The sequence below is a fragment of the Molothrus aeneus genome, chromosome 3 (genome assembly GCF_037042795.1).
Source record: "Molothrus aeneus isolate 106 chromosome 3, BPBGC_Maene_1.0, whole genome shotgun sequence".
NCBI lineage: Eukaryota > Metazoa > Chordata > Aves > Passeriformes > Icteridae > Molothrus > Molothrus aeneus.
In genome coordinates, this window is record NC_089648.1 from 7,524,343 (window position 1) to 7,547,284 (window position 22,942).

General features: G+C 44.0%; 2 protein-coding genes across 2 annotated transcripts in view; both read left to right on the forward strand.

The window, feature by feature from the left end:
- PARP1 (poly(ADP-ribose) polymerase 1) overlaps positions 1-8,131 on the forward strand; it is a 32,359-nt gene extending 24,228 nt beyond the window's left edge. Inside the window, exons 15-23 of the mRNA XM_066546203.1 lie at positions 746-829; positions 1,624-1,746; positions 2,220-2,348; positions 3,047-3,145; positions 3,703-3,855; positions 4,126-4,253; positions 4,621-4,682; positions 5,742-5,856; positions 7,293-8,131. Coding sequence (XP_066402300.1) covers positions 746-829; positions 1,624-1,746; positions 2,220-2,348; positions 3,047-3,145; positions 3,703-3,855; positions 4,126-4,253; positions 4,621-4,682; positions 5,742-5,856; positions 7,293-7,374 — 975 coding nt within the window. The 3' untranslated portion in view covers positions 7,375-8,131. The remainder of the gene's footprint in view (positions 1-745; positions 830-1,623; positions 1,747-2,219; positions 2,349-3,046; positions 3,146-3,702; positions 3,856-4,125; positions 4,254-4,620; positions 4,683-5,741; positions 5,857-7,292) is intronic.
- Positions 8,132-13,833: 5,702 nt separating this feature from the next.
- The window catches only part of LIN9 (lin-9 DREAM MuvB core complex component), a 40,836-nt gene continuing 31,727 nt past the window's right edge, over positions 13,834-22,942 (forward strand). Inside the window, exon 1 of the mRNA XM_066547773.1 lies at positions 13,834-13,912. Coding sequence (XP_066403870.1) covers positions 13,834-13,912 — 79 coding nt within the window. The remainder of the gene's footprint in view (positions 13,913-22,942) is intronic.

A 22,942-nucleotide genomic window follows, 5' to 3' on the forward strand; every position in this document is an offset into this window, starting at 1 on the left:
AACACTTGACATTTAAGCAGCTGTTCTTTGCCCTCTGTATCATTATTTGGAGTGCTTACCTTTCAGAATAGGCTTTGTACCATTTTCTGCAGCTTACCTGAAAGCTTTCAGGTGGCTTGCCCAACATTTTGTAGTACTTTAAATTAAATTCCAGTACTCTCCCAAGATCCATCAATACACAAAGAAAACCAACATTAAGTTAAATCAGTGGATAAATGCAGGCAACCAAGACATTGCTTTTAACTTAGTTGAGGGATTTTGGCTCATTTTTCGTGAATATGAAGCACCTCCTAGCATCTTTGCATTTGACCCTTGATAATTGTAGGGTAAAGTTGGAAGAGGGTGTCTGGATTGTGCCTAGACACAGATGATCTTATGAACAAGAATTACTTAATTCAGTTTGCTTCTTTGCCAGCCTTAGGTATATTGTTACTTAATGGATTAAGAAATGCATCTGACCCCAGGTTAATATTAAACTTCATGACAGATAATTAATATCCTATTTTTGTGTTGCCCTAGCATATGTGCTTAGCTTCCTATTGCAGTATTCCTTTGGTTATAGGATGTCCTCTCAATGGTGTGTCCTTCTGACATAATTCCTCAATCCTCAGAGGCAAAAATGTTTCTATACTTTGTTGGTCAGTCCTATTAGCATGGAGAAATTAGTTCTCTAGAAACCAGAGAGGGAATGCTGCAGTGGTTGAAATGTAGTGAAAGTTGGGTTTAATACTTATATCTTTATCAGATTGACTTGCAGAAGATGCCATTGGGAAAACTGAGCAAGCGACAGATCCAGAGTGCATACTCCATCCTGAATGAGGTTCAGCAGGTGAGCATAAAAGAGATGTTAGAGCAAAAAGGGAATTCAGAAGTTGTTCTGGGCTCAGTGGGGTGAATGCTGAGCTGTGCATTCTCTCTCTCTGGCAAAGAGGATGTGGCTTCCATGGGTAACCAGTTAGTTCTCTTCACTGTTGTACCAGTGTGGGCAGTACTTGTGTCTTCAGCAGTTTTGTAGCATAAACTTTAGGCTGTGCCAAACATAAATGGCAGCTGAGCAAATGAAGCTGGTGCCTTGATCTAGGAGTGAGCTGGTGTTTCCACCCCAAAGGAGTCTGTCAGAGGATGAGAATAAAGGTTGACACAGGAAAGGGTCTGGTTTGATAACGTTGCTGTATTTATACATTGTGATCTGAACCATTCCAGAATCACTATGCAGTATTGCCTTTACAGATTGCAAAAATGTACCAGCATAACCCATGGCTTTGTGTCACAGGCTCTTTGGCAAAGCATAGATACAGGAATTTCTTCAGATGCTAGAATAGACCAAAATCTTGACAAGGATATGCACTACCTAAATGTCCTGAAGACTTTATTTTGCCCTCCAGAACATAATCCCCATTGGATTTTTCTCATACACAATTCCACGTATTTCTGTGCAAATACTGTGACTTGCTGCATGCAAGACACTTAAATAGAATTGTTCTTTTGAGTCCTGTGAGACTAAAGCATAAGCACTGTTTGCATTGCTGCTCCTGTGTTAGTCCCTAAGCATCTTGTGTGTTTTATTGCTATGGAGACTTAGTCTTACTCAGTAATTTTCTTTGGTGCTTTTGTCTTGTCTAGGCAGTTTCTGACAGTGGTTCAGAATCCCAGATTTTGGACCTCTCCAACCGCTTCTATACGCTGATTCCTCATGACTTTGGGATGAAGAAGCCACCTCTCCTAAATAACTTGGAATACATTCAGGTATTGGCTAGAAACTGTTTTTTGCAAATGTTGGTTGCAGGAAATGGGTCTTGATGTCAGACATCTAACACAGAGAATATGTGAGGTTTAACACTTACTTAACCTCATAAAAGCAGAGATTAAAGTAAGCATTAAAACCTCACAAGCCAAAAGATAATCTGAAGAAAAACGAGTTTAACCTCATGCTTTCATGAGGTTAAACTTGTTTTTGTTCAGGATATCTTCTTGTTTGTTTATGTGCACGTGTCTGTGTAAATAGGTATATGCATAAGATAGTAGAAGATAGAGATGTTATTTAACATATTTTATTATGTTTAGGTGTGTATATATATTAAAGACAGTTTTGTTTTGTTATTAGATGGCACCACGTGGCCAGTGATTGTCAGACACTTTTTTAATTTGGGATATCCCAGACTTATTCTGAACATGTCAAAGGCCTAAGTAACAAAACATTACCTGTTTCAATTCTTCAGGCTAAAGTGCAGATGTTGGACAACTTGCTTGATATTGAGGTTGCTTACAGCCTTCTCAGAGGTGGAAATGAAGATGGAGATAAAGACCCAATTGACATCAACTATGAAAAACTTAAAACAGATATTAAGGTAAAGGAAATAAAAGGCAATGAGTGGCTGTGAATAAAACTGATGTCCTGTTAGTATGGAGTAAAATAAATCACCCAAACTGTAACTGGACAGGTCTATGGAACTGAGGTGGGTTAAGGAACTGGAGCATGCGTTCAAGGAGATGCAGAAAGAGCTGAGCTGTTTTGACCTGGAGAAAAGAAAGCTCAAGGGATATTGTATCAATATCTAGGTGTAGGTGATGGGAGAAAGAAGGAAAGAGGAGAGAGGCAGGCTTTCCTCAGTGGTTTCCAGTGACAAGAGGCAGTGGGCACGAACTGAAATAGAGCAATTTGTGTTTAAACAAAAGAAAAAGCTTCTGTTGATGATGTTTTGGTTTTTTTAATTTGTTTGCTCTGACGGTGGTCAAACACTGGAAAACGTTGCCCAGAGAGGCCGTGGAGGCTCTCTTCTTGGAGGTGTTGAAAGCTGGACTGGATTCAGTCCTTGGCTGACCCTTCTTTGAGTGGAATTGAAAATCATCTCAATTTCCAGCATTGTCTCAGACATTCTGTGGCTGTCTGTATATTTGTGGATCTTCTCTAGCTAGGATAGTATTTCCACTTAAATGGTTGAGGAGGTTTAAAGGGTGCAGTTGCAGGCATAGGGTGGATGCTGCCATGTTATAAGATGGCTGCTAGTTTGTGTGCTGAGGAAACTTCTCATTTGCCTGTTTGCAGGTTGTTGACAAAGATTCAGAAGAAGCCAAGATTATCAAACAATATGTGAAGAACACTCATGCTGCTACGCACAATGCATATGACCTCAAAGTTGTGGATGTAAGCTGGGCAATGATGGGGTTTATCTTTGGGAAGATGGACTCTCCTAGGTTGACTTGCTTGTTGGCAATTGCCTTATATTTTTGAGTAGCTTACTCAGTTTCCTCTGTTGCAGGGATGATTTGATAGAACACTTTCTTTTAATTAGAATAGCAAAAGTCTAGGCAGAGATGAATCTAATGAGGTGTTTTTGCTTTGGTGTTTTTATTTTAATTTAATTTGCCTCAAAGGGAAGGTGGAGGAGTAATCATCTGAAATTGAACCTTATTTCATTGAATGATTTTTTCAGAAAAATAGAGCCTCATGAAAATGCAGAAGAAAAGGTGGAGAAGTAATCAATAACAAGTACTGCATGATTGCTGCCACCTCTTTTTTGCTAGCCTGACACAGCCAATTACAAACACCAAAACCCACCCTGATCAATTTCCCTAGCAGATCAATGTACATTGCAGATCGGATGTTTTTTTTTTTTTCTTCTCCCCTCTTGACGAATTGCATGAAGTTAATGGTTTATTTTCTTGGTTCTCCTTTTCCTCCTATCCTCTTGTGAACTGAAGATCTTCAGGATTGAGCGTGAGGGGGAGAGCCAGCGTTACAAGCCCTTCAAGCAGCTCCACAACCGCCAGCTGCTGTGGCACGGCTCCCGCACCACCAACTTCGCCGGCATCCTCTCGCAGGGCCTGCGGATAGCTCCACCTGAAGCTCCTGTGGTGGGTGAAACAGCTTCTCTGGCTGTCTGCATCCCTGTGCTCAGGCAGGGACAGCCTAAAGAAGGGAATTGCTGTGTGGGGCGGGCCCTGCGTTATCTGCCACCGTTTAGACAACGTCGTGTCCCCCGAGTGGGTTGCGCATTGGTGTCCACAAGAGCTTGAGTTGCTCTCCTGGGAGCCCAGCCAGGTGGACTCAGTGCTGCTTTTGGGTTATTTGATCACCCCAATTTTATTTATTTATTTATTTATTCATTTATTTCCTTCTTGCAGACCGGCTACATGTTTGGGAAAGGCATCTATTTTGCAGACATGGTGTCCAAGAGTGCAAACTACTGTCACACATCTCAAGCCGATCCCATAGGTTTAGTACTACTGGGAGAAGTCGCCCTTGGAAATATGTACGTAACTTGCAGAGAGTATTTGCCACGTGTGCTTAATACATCCTCATGGAAGGTGATGCTAAGATTGCAAGCCTTCTCTTCAGTGTGAAGAAGAAGCACGTGTTTTTTCTTCAAAAACAAGATCTGTTTTTTCTCAAAATGAGAGCTATTGTTTCAGGTCTAGCAGAATCTTGTACAAAATGCTAACATTGTTAAAATTAGTAACCAAGACAAAGAAAGTTTGAGTTTCAGAAGGCTGGAATTTAGATTAACTCTACATTAACTCATCATAAACTAAAACCTGAAAATTCTGTGATTTCTTTTTTTTAATTAAATATTTTAAGATGAATGTAAAGTGCTATTGTGTGTTCTTTGTGCTGTCCAGGTACGAACTAAAGAATGCTTCCCACATCACAAAATTGCCCAAGGGAAAACACAGTGTCAAAGGTAAGCATTAGTAGTTGTCATAAGTAATCTGTAATTGATGGCAGACTTGGTTGTGTTGCTTAGCAAAGAGAGCTATAGTCACTTCTTAGCTGTACTTCCTTTAAGAAGTTGCATAATGTTGCCCTTTAGTTGCATCAGGATGTGTATGGGGTGTTTTAAGATGCAAGTTAATACACTCTGAGTGTTAAGGCTGAAGGTGCTGAAGTTCAGGAGGAAACTTCTATTTGATGTTACACTGGAGAAAATATAAAGTACATTCTCCATCTTCTTACTTGCTTTCATCATTACAATACTGTGTATTTTAGAAGTGAGATGAATAGATCAGAAGAGTCATTGTTTAGCTTTCAAAGTGGCTTAGAAGCTGGTACAGAAGGGAAAAGCTAGGAATAAAAGTTCAGATGGAACAACTGCTCTCATTACACTTCTATCTGCAAAAAGTGTCATAAATTGAAGAAGAAGATGAGAGAAAAGACTTAGCTGTCTAACTCAAGCAAAAGAGATGGTAATCATGACTGTCTTCTGTACTAAGATGGGAGATTGAAGAAAAGGATCTTCAGTAATGAGTGGCTTATCTTAAACTATTCATTTTGAGAGGCTTAAAAAATAAGTTGCCTAAAAGAGAATAAAAAGTGGTTTTGCATCTTTTTCTATACATACTACTCATGTTCTTATGGATGTCAAATCAGATTTATATTGAAAATTTCAATTCAGAGAATAAGAATTGGTTTGTTGTACTTGTCTGAAAATGCTGCAATGTGCATTAATGGAGTTAGGATATGAGAGCTACAAATCTGTTCTGGCTTAGCTTTGATCATACAGATTAGACAATTAACAGTTGAAAGTCTAAAATTCTCATTTTTCATGTAACAGAGTACAACTGCCATAAATATGGTGATGCTGAATTTAATAAATAGTATTCTTCATGTTCTGTTGAAGATCCTTCTACACTTGATTTAAAAGTATATGTGAAGTAGTATTTGCTGGCTGGATCATTTCCTTTTTGTGCAAAGTCTGTATTTGTCTCCTAGATTTGAAACTAATGTTGTTTTTCCTTTCTAGGCTTGGGCAAAACTGCTCCTGATCCCACAGCCACGACCACCCTTGGAGGTGTAGAGGTTCCCTTAGGGAATGGGATCTCCACAGGAATTAATGATACCTGTCTTCTGTATAATGAGTATCCTTTGCTGTTACGTTGGCTGCACACGGTGTTTGAGTGTCACTGCATTTTCAGGACCTCACTAAGGCCAGTTAGGAGTTTTGCCTCACTGTGTTTGGTTTGGTTTGGTTTGGTTTAGATCTGCTTTGGGGAGTATTTGCAGACAATCTCTTCTGCAAGGGGGATGATTTTTACTGTTGCTGCACCTAAATTGTCATTCTGCAAAAAAAAAGGAAACAATACACATTCCAATAGCTGTTCCCCAACAGGAACAAAAGTTATTGGAGTGATCAGGCAAAACTGCTGTAGTGTCTTGCCCAGAGATGTGCCAGAACTGGGGGAGGGAGGGGAATGCAGCCTGTGATTTCTCATCACTCCAGTCTGGTTTCTCCCTCATGGTGCTGTGGTATGCCAGCTTGGCCAGGAGGAGGTGGGAGAGCTAGCTCTGTGCTCTTGCACTCTCTCAGCACATCTTTTGAGTTCCCCAGACCTCTGCAAGTGTTGAGGTATGCCCCAAATGCCTAGCAGAGATGTAGCCATTAAGTCTCTTCCAGGAAGAAGTGCCTTCAAATCAATTAGTGCTTTAAATCCACAAGAATGCAAATAAGTGATGTCTAAGGTCCAGCTGGCTCTCTTCACTGCCAGTGAAGCAGGCAACCCAGTAATGCAAACTCTGGGTTTATAGGAACTGCCTTTGGCCTTGGTGAGCTGTTTTCCTCCCCCAGGGAGTCTGGGCAACACAAATCATGGCAATACTGGTTTTATCTTGAGTTTTCTTAAATATACACCATCTGTCAGGTGATGAGCTATAATACAGTTGATATTAGCTAGTTGAGATAACATGATGTGTATTTATTTTACACTTTGGGATTAGAGGTAAGTTTGAGGCCTAAAACATTGTGAAACAAATAGATGAGCTGGGACTGTCTCTGGAAAAACAAGAATGTGCAAGCACTGACAATCATTGTAGAGCTCTTGTCTGTGATTCCAGTTTAGGTTTTTTAGTGGGAAATTAAGAAGGCATTAATGACTGTGCTGGAAGGTAGCAATAGAACTGCAATTACAATTGTAAATGCTGGATCTGAATCTATAGCTCTCATTTAAGCTATATGACTTCTGCCTAGATATCAAGAGAGATGTGTGTTACTCTGACAAAAAATAATTTTCAGGAGCCACAGCCCTGTATCTAAGTCAGTTCACCTGCCTGTCACTCAGGATTCCTTCTGCACTATTCTCCACAGAACTTAACTGCTTGTTCCTAAGTATTGTATAAAACATTTTCAGAATCATGGAAAAGTCAGATTTAAAGGTTTGTGGTTTGAGCTCTTAGAATTGGTTAATCACACAGGCATCTGTATGGTATCTTAAGTTCAAAGGTGAAGTTCACTGTGTTTTGAGTTTTTTCTGTGTCATTAATATCAACTACTGTAATTATTCCTTAACCTCCTTCCCAGATATATTGTGTATGATGTTGCTCAGGTAAATCTGAAGTACCTGTTGAAACTGAAATTCAACTATAAGACATCACTCTGGTGAACTGTATTTAGAAGCCCTGTTAGAGTTATACTGTAGTTACACTATAGCGTTGACTTCTGACATGCTTATGCATTGACTTCTCTTACCAAGATATCAAGAGCTAAACTGCAGAAGAAATTACTAAATCCTATTTAGTACAACACTTAGTGAAAGTTTTATATAAAAAGTGTGGCAATACACGGACCTGAATTCTGATGAGAACGAGTACCTGGTTTTGTTTTATACCACTTCTAATTCTGGTGCTTTAAGTGTTTCTTTTAATTGACCAAACTGACAAGAAAGAAAAAAGGAAATCATTCTGGTGTTCTTAGCCAAACAGACCTGGGCAAGAACAGGAGAAGGAACTTGAGCACGTTTGTGGTACTTGCTCTGTTAAGGTTCCCCCTTGTTTAAGATACTCTTTTTCAGTTTTCACTTGACTAAATGACAAATGTGCATTTATTTTGAGGTAAAAAAATAAAAGCTAATTTCATACTAACAGTTTTATGTTTCAAAACTTCCAAATTGTTTTGGTTTTGAGTCATAATTTAAATGTATTTGGTAGAATGTTCTTAAACATGGTATCTCACTCGAGGATCGAATGCCAAATATTGAAATCTGTAGTCATGTTTCAGGAAATTATGGTGAAATTAAAATTTGGACTTTCCACTGAGACTTCATCTGTCAACAGTTGGTGTGGTAAACATGGAAAATGAGCTTGTGGCTGTTTGAATTTAGTCTTAGCCCAAATAAACCTCCTTTAAATACCTACCTTCAACATGATGTAAGTTGGTTGTTGTAGACTCACGTCCTGACAAAGCTGTAAGTTGAGTTTGGGCTCAAGCTTCATTCATCAGGGCCTGGAGTGAGGTCTGTCACTACTCTGTTGGTGGTCTTGAAATGCCTGTCTCAAAACAGCAATACAAACTGATAATTGTAGTGTTTCATTATGTTTGTTACTTCTCACTTTTAGTCATTGGGCAATATGGGAGCACTTAACCATAGAGCAACATCAGATCATTCTCTTCAAAAATTGCTGATTTCCCTGAGGCATTAGGGAAAGTTATGGCTAATTCCCAAGACAGGGACAGTTCAAGCTCATTCTGACAGTTGTGGCTTCAGTCTTTAGTAACCTGTGTGGAAACACCAGATCTATTTCCTAAAATGTTGCTGTGTCCCAGGGCCTTTTGTAAAAGGAGTTAAAGCCAAAGTGGGTGCTAATGGTGCAGGTCTTCCCAGGACCCCTGAATGAGAAGAGGATGAAGAGTGATAGATGAAAAATAAAGCTGCTTTCAGGGAGAGAAGGAAATGCAGAAGGACTGGGTAAGTTGTATGGCTTGAGGACAGCTCAACAGAAAAAATTGATTGAGGTTGGTGATAATGGATTTTGAGAGGAAGAGAGTAGCCTGTCTTCTCCTCTTAAGTAGCTTAACCAGTGGCTAATCATTGTTTTGCTTCCAAAAAATCCTTTTCATAAGTCACTTAAGTATGATCTTGTCAGTCTCTGAAAGAGAACATGAGAACTTGTTCAATTTAGTTATAAGATAGATTATTTTTCCACTCTTAAAAAGCAGTTTACAGTTCAGTTTGGGACCAGGAGTTAAAGGCAGCTGCTTTTGATGCTCCCTCAGAGCTGAAAGTCCCCTGTTGTTCCAACCCAAGCAGCACAAGGAGTGCTTTGTGCTGTGTACCTAGTGCTCAGTTATAATTGCAGCACAAGGAACTACATCCCAAGCTGTCCCTAAGTTCACAAATAATAAGTTCACAGCAGGAAAAGCTACAGGACTTGCTGAAGAGGCAGCAGGTGCCCTTTGGGGACTGTAGGAGAGCCATGTCACCATCCTGCAGCGAAACCTGGTGTCAGTCCAGGCGCTGCTGCTGCTGCCAGCCGGTGGGAGCAGAGGAGATCCACGGAGCAGATCCGCCAGACCCAGTGGATGAGCAGCCTGTCCCCAGGGCCAGGCTGGCAGGGACAGCGTGGTGACAGTCACTGAAAGCCCTGCTGTGGCACTACCAGCACAGAGCAGAGCTGGATGAACAGGCAGTCCCATTTCTGTCAAAAGCACTTGAAAGGAATGAGTTTTCAAGCCATCAGGTCCCATGACATCCTGGGCTTTTTTTTTTCCAGGGGAGACATGTTGAGGAATGGCTTCTGATCTAAATGTTAAACTACCAAAAGCAGCAATTTATAAATATTTAACCATTTTATCTTTATTTAGCATGGCTGCAGGCTCTGTTGTACAACAGCTCACAGGCATTAAGATAGTCCCTGCAGTTAATTGAAGGAAGCCAGCCTAGGCTTACTGATTGGCAGTCAGTGTAAATTCTTTATGACTTGCCTGAGTTCATGCAGGAAAAAAAATGTCTGAGAAAAAAATAAAATTAAAGCACAAGTCGCCCATCCTGGTGCTTAAGCTATAAAACAATGACATTCTACCCCTGCCCCCCTTCATTTTCTAATCAGAGGGAAGTGGGGGGGAAACCCCAAAATAAGTAATTTCTATATGAAAAAGGTCTCTGGACACGTGAAACTTTGTCAATGCCATAAATAATTGTACTTCTGCTCTTAAATGAGGCCTGAAGTGTTTGTAACTACTGAAGTCTCTGCTTCAGCTTGCTTTCTGGGAGACTGTTACAGACCTCACTCTGTGCATTCTGGGGACATAATGACATAATTGTCTGCTGAATGTTATTGCAGCCAATTTATATCCCACTTAGTGTTTGCATGAATTGCTTTTATGTATGTGTTGAGGCCCCTAACTTAGTCCATGATACTCACGCTCCTGTTATGCCCATAAAAATAGTTTCCACTGTTGTGGAGTACATGCATCTAAACAAGAGCTTGTGTGTGCTTTCACTGCAAAATTAATGCCAGGCTGCTTCTCCAAAAATGGTCATTTTGGAGATGAAGTGGCACCTGTAAGAAGAAATGCAAATGTAGGTCCCAGCTAAGATGAATTGCTGTGATGATTTTAATTTGTTCAGGTGTGAAGGTAGCGTGTGGGCCTGTTGTGGGCCTTGCAGATCACTTCTACAGAAGTGAGATACAGAGGGACAGGCAAGGTGAGAAGAAGGATGACTTCCCAACAACCCAAAGGGGAAACTACTGCTTCCTCCACCCCCTCGTTAAAACATATGTGATTAATGCAGCAGGACTCAGACTTCACAAGAAGGTGTTTCAGTGACTAAGGAGCACTCACTTCTGCCAGCTGTCTGTGCTTTTCTTTCTGCTGCCAGGCCGTGCCTTGGGGAGATGAGGAAATGACAGCGTAGCTGTCCCCTGGACTCAGCAGTACCTGCTCTGTGCTGACAGGACTGAGTGCATTGGTCAGCAGGTGGTGTAACCCATGTCTCACTGTCATCTGCAGCAGCAGTGGCAGCAGGGCAGTGCTCTCTGCAGCGTTTCAGCACACACCATTAGGAGCAGTTGCCTAACGCGACCCTGGCGAGAGCGAATGGCAGCGGTGCAGCCGTGCCAGCAGGTGAGTCAGCAGCACCTCGGGCAGGTTGTGTTTTCTGTCACCCTGCCTGTCAGAAGAGTGGTGTCATTTCCACGTCACCCAAGTGCAAACTGCAAATTTGCCAAAGGATGCACTGAAAATGTTGTATGTTTGTGTGCACGCTGGTGAATGGCCCTGGCTGGGGCTTTGTAAATGGGGTTGTGTTTGTGTGATTTGGAAACAGTGAGCACAGGACAAATGAAAAACCAGAACAAGGAGATACTGCAGCACTCATTAAAGGCCAAGATGTAAAGGGTTCTTTATCCAGGAACCATAATACACCGTTGATTGTTACCCTTTCAACACAGTCAATGGTAATGGCTTCTGTTAAATATTTTCCAAGTGCAGCTGTTGGAATGAAATGAAGGAATAATCATCATTGTGCTGTTGGGAGCAGAATTCTGCCTTCACACCTGTTAATTTGTGAGATGATTGGCAGGAGACATTTGGGGAGGGGGAAAATCTCTCTCACCTTTTTAATCTGGTTTTCTTGCAGTCTACAAAGACTCCCTGAAAGGCACCGAGTTTGATTCCTTTTTCCCTTGTGGAAATTCACACTCTTGAGGACTGTTGTGAAATGCCACTGTGTTGTAGAGCACTTTTCACCCCTCCCTTGCAAAGCCCTTGCTCAGGGAAAGCTGTAGCACTGGGGTGGCTCTGGGCAACGCTGCTTTCAGCACAGCCAGACCTGATGACAAGGTTTACAAAGCCCAGCAGTAAAAACCTCGCTGGTGATGGGTGTCTTCTGTCGGCTGTGTGAGTCTCAGTGTCTCCAGTCTTAGCTGAGCATTGCCATACAGCCCTGGAACAAGGGGGGCACAGCTGAGAAACAGAGAAAAATATTGGTGTCATTAACACCTTGTTTAACTGAGGCTGGAAGGTCTGGTTCATGTCAGGCATTTTGGGTGGTGGAAGTGTTTTATTAAAAGGGAAAAATTGTGCAGGATTTAATGTTTGAGAGGGTTGGTGTTTGGAATACCACAGATTATTATTTAGTTGTGTTTTGTTACTAGTTTCTTTAATTTTGTGCAGACAGTGCTTTGCAGCTGTCTACTGTAGCAGCTTTCTTTGGAGCTGAGCAGTATGGAAAGCTCTGACTGAAGTGTCTTTGGCCCTTTGGGGCTAAGGAACAGGAAGGCTGTTTAAACAGCCTTTCAAAATGACCTGAAAAGGGGGCTTAGAAATGTAAGCTAGGCTTTGTATTTTCTTTTTCCTTTTTTTTTTATTTTTTCTTTTTTTAGCTCTGCTACAATGTACATAGAAAGCCCTGGGGGGAATTTCTAAAGCATTTCACTCAATTTGTTTCTTTCCTTAAAAACTGGCTTTTTTCCCCTTGAGCACAAGGGCAGCATTTGTTTTATTTATTTATATTAAAATTGTTTAATAACATGACCTATATCCTGCTCCTCTCAACCTGCTAGAGGGCCTAGTCATCTGAGTTCATTAGCAAATTAAGAACACAAAATATATTTTATTCCATGTCCCAAGAAGCCCATTTTCTGTATTGTGTAGGATCTTTACTTTCACCTAGATGCTTTCAAAGAGCTGCATACAACCATGCATGGCATCCATTTTGGATTACACCACTGTGCTCTTGGCAATATGTTTAACATATTAACTTCTTAGCCTTGACTAAGATATACTGTTTATTTATTTTGAGGCACAATTTGCATTTTCATATTTATTTTTATATCTTTAAAAAAGGAATTTTGGTTGATAGCAGTAGATACTCAAAACCAAACCTATGTAGAGAATCTGGTCCATGAGTAATTAAGGTGCTTGTGGGTCATGGTGGTATTTCCATGCTTGTGTTTCTTGCTGCAGAAGCTTTAGAATTCACTGTGGTGCAGAGATCTGAGAAAACTACACAAAAAAACCCCACTGCTGCTGCTTGAAGAAAGTTTTCAGGGGTGAGATGGTAGAGGGCAGGCCAAGACAAGGAGCTTGTTAGGCAACAGCCACTCACTTCTGGGGTTTGTTGGCTTTCCCTGGCACTGGGTGAGAGCAAGTGAGACCTTGACCTTCAGGCCTTGGGCTGGGTGAGCGTTTCAGCCGCCTCTTGGGCGGAATGCCACGGACTGTGACAGCAGGGCCAGGGCTGCCTGTTGTTGTGATCCCTTACTCCTGGAGCCTCACCTCTGCAGTCCTTTATGAAAAATGACAAGGAAAATAGGCACAGTTTAGCAAAAAGTAATTATTCAGTGAAGGAGGATGGATATAATGTAATGGGATTGTTTAAAGACTCAAAGCTAGCACAGCTACTTTGGGGTGACCCGTTGTGACAGCCAATACCTCCACCTCTTTTTCCCCCATCCTGAGCTGCCAGTCACCCATTCCCCTCATCCCACATCATAAGAATGACAGGGAACTGTTGGAGCAAGTCCAGAGGACTTATCATGGCAGTGATAAGAGGACAGGAGCGCCTACCCTATGACAACAGGCTGAGAAAGCTGGGGATCTTCAGGCCTGGAGGAGTTTGTGTGGAGACCTCATGGCGACCTTCCAGTACCTGAAGGGGAGCTCTAAGGAAGCTGGAGAAGGGACTCTAGTAGCGATAGGACAAGGAGATATGGGTACAAACTGAAAGAGGGGGAAATTAGGTTAGATATTGGGAACCAAATCTTTATTGGGAGCGTGGTGAGACCCTGGAGCAGGTTACCCAGAGCAGCTCTGGCTAGCCCAGCCGTGGAGCCTTTCAAAGCCAGTTTGGAGGGAGCTCTGAGCAGCCTGCTCTAGTGGAAGGCGCCCCGGCCAGTGGCAGGGAATTGGAACTAGACTGGAAGTAGTGTAACGTCCACTCTGACTCCTTGACGATGGTCCTGTGTTCCCGCCGGGCTCTGGCCGGCGCTGTTCCCTTTGCTCCCGGCCGAGCCCGTTCCTGCCCCGGGAGCGGCGCGCGGGCCCCGCCGCCCGGCCCCTGACGGAGGCCCCGCCCCGCGCGCGCGCCCGCCGCGCGCCCGGCCCCGTCTCCTCCCCCAGAATGCCCCGCGCCAGGCAGCCTTTGAAAAAGCGGCGCGGCTCGTTCAAGATGGCGGAGCTGGATCAGCTGCCTGACGAGAGTGAGTAGGGACCGGTGCCCCCGCTCCCGCCGCCCCCTCGTCCCGGCGGGACACCCGCGCCGCGCCCCGCCGCCCGCACGCCTCCCTTCTTCGCTCCTTCTCTCCCGCCGCGGGCGCTGTGCGGGGCCGGAGCCCGAGCCTCCTCCCTGGCAACCGGGCCGGCCCGGCCCCCCCCCCCAACCCCCGCCGCCGCCGCCCCTCCCGGGCGAGGCCCCGACCCGAGCGGCGGGCGGGGAGCTCCGTCCTGAGGGTGCGACCCCCGCTGCCCTCGGGGGTGCCGGGGCTGGGCCCCCCGCCCCGCCCGGGCGGCACCTGCCGGGCGGGCGGGGCGGGAAGCGGGAGGCGGGCGGGGCGCGGTGACAGCCCGCCCTGCCCGCGGGGGTCGGGGCAGTGCGGGGGAAGGAGCGTCCTGGCCCGGGGAAGGGGCGAGCTGCCCGGCGCTCCGGAGCCGGCTGGCGCCAGCGGGGGCAAGAAGGGCTGGTGTGTTCGTAGCCCGTGCCGTGCACGGTGCGAGCAGCTCCGCAGGGCTGGGGGTCAGGGCGGGCACACGCTGTGTCTGGGGGGCACGGGTGAATGCGAAGGGAAGAGCTCTTGTGCTGTGTGTCAGCAGCACAAACCTGGCTGTGCAGGGAGGCAGCGTGTAAACATGTGTTTTCATGCATACAGTTCTGTGTATCTGCACCTCGAGTGCTGTGTCCAGTTCTGGGCCCCTCACTGCTAGATGGACATTGAGGTGCTGGAGGGAGTCCAGAGAAGGGGAATGGAGCTGGGGAGGGGCTGGAGCGTGAGTCTGATGAGGAGCAGCTGAGGGGGCTGTGGGTGTTTAGCCTGGAGGAGACTCAGGAGTGGCCTTATCACCCTCTCCAACTCCTGAGAGGAGAGTGCAGCCGGGTGGGGATCGGCCTCTTCTCCCAGGCAACAAATGAGAAGGCATAATCTCAAGCTTCAGCAGGGGAAGTTTAGATTGAGTGTTAGGAGGAATTTCTTCACTGAAAGGGTGATTGGACACTGGAACGGACTGCCCAGGGAGGTGGTGGAGTCACTGTCCCTGGAGGCTGTTTAAGGAAAGACTGGATGTGCCAGTTAGTGCTGTGGTCTGGTTGATATGATGGTGTTTGGTTAAAAGCTGGACTCGATGGTCTCAGAGGTCTTTTTTAACCTCATTGGTTCTGTGATCTCCATAGGATTTGTGTGGGTGTTGTTTTCAAAGAACACAAGGATTTGATAAAAACTTAGTGTAGCTAAAAACCAGACATGTGTTGCTGTATATGTGGATTCATGCACAAAGTACTTGAGTGTTACAGAAGAGGAAATTATTCGATGTAGAATGTGTCTGGATGCCATTTTGGTATGTCCCCTACAAACTGTGAATTCCTGCCAAGCTAAAACTAGGGCATTTACTGGTTTCAATAGATGTGCACAGAACAGGGCAGACATCTTTTGGTGACACTGTTTTGTTCAGCACCACTCAAGTTCATCAAGAAACCAACTCTTTCCATATCCAAAGATTCTCAGGGAGAGGTGACTCGGAGTGGAATCTTGCTTCTGGCTGCTCCATGCGGGTCTTTGTTACAGCTCCAACAGCTGTCAGGAGAAAAATTGGTTAATGTGCCCACATGGCCAGTGTCATTGTGTTAACTGAACAGATTTATGGAGGATCATCATAAATTATGGATGGAGCTGACACTCTCAACTTGGTGCAGCTCAGTCATGGATGCTGTGCTGCATTTAGAGACTGATTAATACAAGTCATGGACCAGCTGAAACGACTGTAATTAATAATTAGCTGTGGTTTATTGCTTATTAAATGAACTTTCCCTGTTCACTAGAAAGGGCAGTGTTTAAGTTACTGTTCCTCCATTTGCCTTGCCCATTTTCCAGAGAAAGCACTGTGTGTTTCAAGAAGTTAATATGAAGTATGAAAAATAACTTTTTCTTCTCTGTCACTTTTGTATTGCCTGCAGTGACACTGGGAAGGTTTGACAGGTCTGTCACTTCACCTCTAGCAGATGCAGTAGTAGAGTGTGTGACTCAGTTTCCCTTAGGATTGGGCTATGCTGGCCACCCTGGCAGGTGAGGCAGACACCGTGTGGCTGTTTGTAAAGGCAGTAAACTTCTGCTCTGCTGACCCTGACCTTAAGGTTTGTATTTACCGAAGTTTGGTGCAAGTCAGGGGTGTTTTCCATCAGACAGGGAGCTTTGTGTTTTCTGTAGCGTTGCTGAACTGCTGGAACTGTGAAAGTTTCAAGGAGTGGCTGCCTTGTGTTTCCATTCCTATTCTATCCAGTTTTGGTGATCTGGATGTTTTCAAATTGCACTAGTTACTGCCACACATAGTTCCTTCATTTCCAGTCCTGTACTTAAAATGAAGATGTAAACTTAGTCCTGACTAATTTAGCACTGACTTCATGCAGCTCTCAGTCTGCAGCTTAATATATAAAAGGACAATAACAGTAAGCATTGCAAAACTGGTTTTGGAATATTCTTATGGTGTAAAAAAAAAGTCAGAATAGTTCATTACTAAGAGACTTTGAGATTTATGCATCACCCCAACATAGTTTATAGTAAAGGAGTAGACCATAACTGAGCTTTCACATAAAAATAATTACAGGTAAACACAGCATACTTGGTGGCAAGAAAGCTGACATTTTGCTGTATGGTAAGAACCACACAGTTTTACTTTCACCTTGGATCTCTTATGAAGTGAAATTTATCCCAGAGTTTTCTGATAGCACCTGCTTGCCCTCTGGCAGGTTCTGTAATGGAGCTGGGCCACGACTGTTCCTTAACCCAGCAGTGAGATGAACGTAATGCACAATTGTCTCTCATTATATGAATTTGTTTTATCTGCTGAAGAACTATTCTGTTCTTCTCTAAAGCTGCTATTCTGTCCATATAAAACAGTGGGAGGCTTCATGCTGACAGCCTGAAATGGTGTGCAAGTTTACATGCATTTCTTGTAGTTTGAGGCCTTTCCTGTGCTGCCAGGGGAGAGCCATGCAGTAATTTGGGATGCAGGTGAAGAAAGAACAAATCTCTGTGGCAAATCCTCTAGCTGAAAAAGTCCAGAATATTAAAGGTCCCGGTTGCAGAAATACTTCAAATACTAATAATTTGATTTATATTTTGAAGACAAAAAAATTGTTCCTGCAGGCTGTTGGGTCGGTGCCCAATGAGTGACTAATTTTAGTCAATGCCTTTTTTTTCCTTCTTCTTATCTCCTGGTAACTTTGCAGTGGAGGTAAATGGTGGGCAGCCTTGGTGCTGCAGACCAGATGGCTTTTTCTCTGTGTCTCAAAAGAGGGAATCAGTGGATTGTATTGGAGCATACATAATGCTGCCCTGTCTCCTGCTACACTGGTAATAGCAATCTGATTTGTGGGCTGCCTGGTTCTAAAGCTTGGGGAGGCTCTGCTGTGAAATGAACTTTCTGCTGAGGTGAGGCTCTGCTAAAACAGGCAGCACGTGCAGATGTGACCAGAGATTGTCCTGGTCCCGCTGGAGGCTGAGCTCTGCCAAGGGCAGCCCGGGCAAAGCCACCTCTTGGTGCATCCTTTGGCTGCTCTCAGGGAGGAGGGTGCTGGGACCTGCTCTGGGAGAGCGAGAGGGAGGTGACATTCCTGACAGGAGGGTGCTGAGCAGGGATCAGGAGCAAATCCTGTGCTGCCTGCACACAAACTCCAACCAGCAGCAGGAGAATCAGAGAAAGAGGTACCCTGCTCATCCAGGGGCTATGGCTGTCAGGTTCAGCTTTTACAGTACAAATTCTGAACTCATATTTGCCAAATACCATGTATGGGTTGGTACTGTTCATAAGGGCTTGTGTTCTAGCACAGGCAGAAGGGAAGCAGGATAAGATGGGTTTTTATCTCATGGGGGGAGGCTGCAGCATAAGGGCAGGACTTCAAGCAGAAATTGCTGTCTTTACCCCCAGCACAACCTTTTGCTGTGGTTCATGGGTCCTCTGCTCTGCTGCTTTCCTAGACAGCTGCAGGAGGTTGTGGCACACCTCTGGCACTTCCACTTTTCAGCTCCAAGGGGCTATGAGCCCAGCACTGCTGTGGCCTGGATGTTTGAGACTAAAAAACATCAGCAGAACTCTGTGAGATTGCAGTATTTGGGAGAAGGCTCAAGGTTAGCTTTGTGGCTGCTATACAGTACTCACAACTAATAGTTTTTGGGATTATTTGTGCTGCCTACTTTAAAATTGTATGTTACCATGGTATCAGTGTATTGTCCATTATGAGAACACAGTTTCAAAAAGAGGGGCTTTGTTATTGTGGTTATTGTCTACAGAAGTCCTGTAGAAGGGTTCACATGGCTGGAAAATCTACTTCCATCCAGTAGTTAAAGCAGGATTTGGAAATATACATATGTCAATTTATTAGTGGGCTCATAACATGAGGAAAATACTGGCTCATCTTGAAGTGAAAAGTTAGTGTTTATTTATTTATTTATTTATTTATTAACTTCTTCAATGAGCCCAAAGTTTGGGCCAAGCTTTAAAAAGTCCCCAAAGCCACTTTTCCCTCTTATGTGTGTGTTGTACTTTCAGAGTTTTCCTGGATAAGCTTTCCTTGCAGTGGCCAATTGTTTGAGATGCTTCCTGTGCTGAAGCACCTGGTGCTGTGCTTGTGTAGATGAATGATCTCTTGGAGGTTTAATGACTCAGTGTATAATAAAGGCTCATGTTTTTCTTCTTCTCCAGGAGTTTCTTCTGTCACACCGTTTTTAGTGCTGGCAATGCAGATTAATTACATAGGTTTTTGAGGTAGTCATGCAACCAGTGTTAAAATAACTGCTCACCTGTGCAAATTTAGACAAAATAGTCTAACAATCTGGAGAGGAAAGGCTTTGCATAATGTAATTGCTGATCTGGATCCTAGAATTTTCTATATTGATTTAGATATGCCCCTTTGTGCTCACACATTAGTGAAATCAGTAGCTATAGAACATCCCTGTGGTTACTTGTAACATTTATTTTCAAAATTATCAGCTGCTATAAATTTATTATTAAATTGAAAACACTTTCACAAGCCTAATATGCTAAACAGGGAAAGATTTAGATTTTCAAATCAGCAGTTGAGAAGCCACGTTTGAACTGCTTTACTCCATCTTAGTACTGAGGATGTTCATCTGGGCATTCACAGCTGCCCATATTGAATTGTGGTCAAACTCCTCCTCTTTTGTTCAGTTACAGTGTTTTCAAATGAGGGGAGGCAGTAACTGCTTGGTTTTAAACTTAAACCTTTTATTTTTGAAAAGGGTGAAAACTTTTGTACTTTTCTCCCATTCCTCAAAGCCTATCTCCACATCAGAAATACTTTTTGGAGTGTTCATACGGCCTCTGGAGCAGATAGAGGAGGTTTTTAAGGTCTCTTTATTGCAGTGCTCTGGGTGTCCTCCCTCCCTGGGAGCAGGAGGGGCTGGAGGAGGGATTGTGGGGCTGGAGGAGGGATTGTGGGGCTGGAGGAAGGATTGTGGGGCTGGAGGAAGGATTGTGGGGCTGGAGGAAGGGTTGCTGGGGCTGGAGGAGGGATTGTGGGGCTGGAGGAGGGATTGTGGGGCTGGAGGAAGGGTTGCTGGGGCTGGAGGAAGGGTTGCTGGGGCTGGAGGAAGGGTTGCTGGGGCTGGAGGAGGGATTGTGGGGCTGGAGGAGGGATTGTGGGGCTGGAGGAGGGATTGCTGGGGCTGGAGGAAGGATTGTGGGGCTGGAGGAAGGGTTGCTGGGGCTGCAGGAGGGATTGTGGGGCTGGAGGAGGGATTGTGGGGCTGGAGGAGGGATTGTGGGGCTGGAGGAGGGATTGTGGGGCTGGAGGAAGGATTGTGGGGCTGGAGGAGGTATTGTGGGGCTGGAGGAGGGATTGTGGGGCTGGAGGAAGGGTTGCTGGGGCTGGAGGAGGGATTGTGGGGCTGGAGGAGGTATTGTGGGGCTGGAGGAGGGATTGTGGGGCTGGAGGAGGGATTGTGGGGCTGGAGGAGGGATTGTGGGGCTGGAGGAGGGGTTGCTGGGGCTGGAGGAAGGGTTGCTGGGGCTGGAGGAGGGATTGTGGGGCTGGAGGAGGGATTGTGAGGCTGGAGGAGGGATTGTGGGGCTGGAGGAAGGATTGTGGGGCTGGAGGAGGGATTGTGGGGCTGGAGGAGGGGTTGCTGGGGCTGGAGGAAGGGTTGCTGGGGCTGGAGGAAGGATTGTGGGGCTGGAGGAAGGGTTGCTGGGGCTGGAGGAGGGATTGTGGGGCTGGAGGAGGGATTGTGGGGCTGGAGGAGGGATTGTGGGGCTGGAGGAAGGATTGTGGGGCTGGAGGAGGGATTGCTGTGTGCTCAGAGGGAGCAGCAGTTCAGGACTGCAGGAGCTGTCCATGTGCCTCTGCAGCCTGTGCATTTCTGAGTCAGCCAGACATGAAAACATCCGGGCCCTGGGCATGCCAGGCTTGGCACACCTGGACTGGTTTTAACCTTGGTGGGCTTTTTATCAATTTGGTTTTATCTGGACTTGATGAAAACCATTTCTTGTGAGTGTTACAAAACACATAAATACACTTATTCCTGACACTTAGTTACTGATGAGCTTCCTGTTATGATACTATTTAATACCTCATAATCTAGAACAGGGTTATTTTTATTGCACATCTGTGGTGCACATATTTTACAGAATCATTGGGTTTTTTTTTTCAGAGCCAGGAAAGGCCATTATAATCATCTTAGATTCTTCATTAAACATGCTGTGTATACTTGTATTTGGAGTTTCTGTGCATCAGTTTCAAGCTTCCTTTTTAGCTACAGTTCTCTCTTTAAAAATGTATTGAACTTGGTTTGAGATTTTGAGTTACACAGAGGTCAACATGCCTTTTCTTGGTATAGTTACCTAAAATCTGTTCAACTTTGTATTCATTGCTAATCTAAATTACCCAATGGAATCTTTCACAAAATAGGTCTAGTTATGCCTTTCCATAAAAAAAAAAAAGGCTACAGAGCTATTTACCCATCTGAATTATCTTTCTTTGTAGATACTTCTGATCAGTGCAGATCTTGACCTTCTTTGGGAAGAACAAGATTGGAGTGTCTTAACTTTCTCACAATAAGACATGTCTTTAGATCTTGAAATTTATCTCCTAGATCTCTGCTGAATCTTTTCCTAATTTTACAGACTTAGTCAAGGGTGAACACTGTGTTCAGGTAATTAATTTACTAACAGCATATGCAGAGCAGTACTCAGCAGGATAGTAAGGCAAAGCTAAGGTAATTTACAGTTTGCACTGGGGCTGTGTGCCAGTGCCACTGCTGTGCTGAGCTGCCTGTGCTGCCTCCCTAGGTTAAGGCTTCTTTTACTCTCAGTATTAAGAAAGTCACCTTTGAGATCCTCTGAACCTGGAGGAGCTGGAAGTAGATTTTAGTTGTAATAACCTTTATGATTCACAGTCCTTGTTTCTTGCTTTCCACCCATTTGTTTTTAAGAGTTTCTGGAAATGAAGTCTGTGTCATTGTCATAATAGATATTTACATTCAAGTGAGTGTGTGTGTGTGTATTCTACTTTAATCTCTGTTTATAATTAAAATGCAGGTTAAAAAGACTGCCTGTGATTATATATTTGTTATTCAGAACAGGAGTACACAAGATTACTGGCATTTAGTGTGAGGGTACTGTATTATAAATCTAATAATTATTGTAAATTAAGTTTTGTATAGTTTGAATAAACTAAATCTATCCTGCATCACTTGGCAGTTTTTATAGTTCTTGCAATGCTTCTCTCTGTACTTAGTGTTGGTTGGTTTTGATTGTAACACAATATTGCTTAGATCATCATCCTAGTTTCTGGTTTTGTGGCCCTGGTGGTATTGACAGTACTGCTCAACTAAAAGGAAGAAGTGGGGAATTGTGCCATATTCCTTGGAGTTTGGTGCTGTTGCAGGTAGCCCTAAAATCAATATAGAAGAACTTGACAAGAAAAGCCATGTTGTGTCATATTGTTGACCTTTGAGGTAAAATGAAGCTTATGGACATCTCCATTGTTATTTTAGTGTCCTACATGTATTCTAAAGCTTTAAGCTACAGAAGTGTTGATGTTCATTTTCTGTACTTCGTTACAGTAAAATAGTTTCTTTTAACTTTTGAACTTCCATAGATCAGGAGTATTTGATTTGGACACTTGTATTCCTAAGTAAAGGTGCCCTGGATACATTAATTACAGGTCAGGTGAAAACAAATGAGCAGCCCTCTTCTAACATGTATTTATGGGAGATTAACTATCCCATGTGGAAAACTCCTTGGCAACTAATGCTGTTTTGGAGTGCTAATCTTGTGAAGCTAGGAAGTAGCACAGTAACCTTCTGCTGGCCCATCATCATCCTCACAGGTGAAGCATCCCATGGTTAGCAAAGCATCTCAGGCACTTCAGCTGTGAGATTGGCACCACTCCAGATGAAGCTTTGCTGCCTCTTGCTGAGTCTTTGTGTTCCATGCTAACAGTGTTCACACTCACTCTGGACTGGATTCACTGAACTTGATTCATATCAACAAGATAGTGAGGAAAAAAAAAGAAAATGCTTGTGTGTTCAGATGAAATGCCTGAGCTCTCTCAGGGGAGTGATCTGCTCTGCAAAAGCAGCATCTCCTCCATTTGCCAGTCCTGATGATCCTGCTCCTGTGTGCCCATCCCCAGGGATGTGGTCTTAAGCTGTGTGTACTTATCCTTACACACATTTCCCACCATCCCTTATGTAAATTTGGGACACAGTAATTCTTCACTGTTCTTAATGTTACCTTTCACATGTTTAATGTTACCTGTTCATTCTTGGTTGATAGCAGACTACCCATGGATTTATGAAAGCATAGCGTGTGGTATTGGATTTTTAGCATAAAAAAAATAACATTGTGATACCCTGAACATATAGCTTTGTTTCAAAAGCTGAACTCCCTGTGACTCAGATCATCACAGAATTGTGTTCCTGTACCAGTCACTGATAGGGCTCCAACCCAACAAAGGTGATACATCAGAAAAGAAATGTGCAGGAGGTGTGACAGTGCAGCCC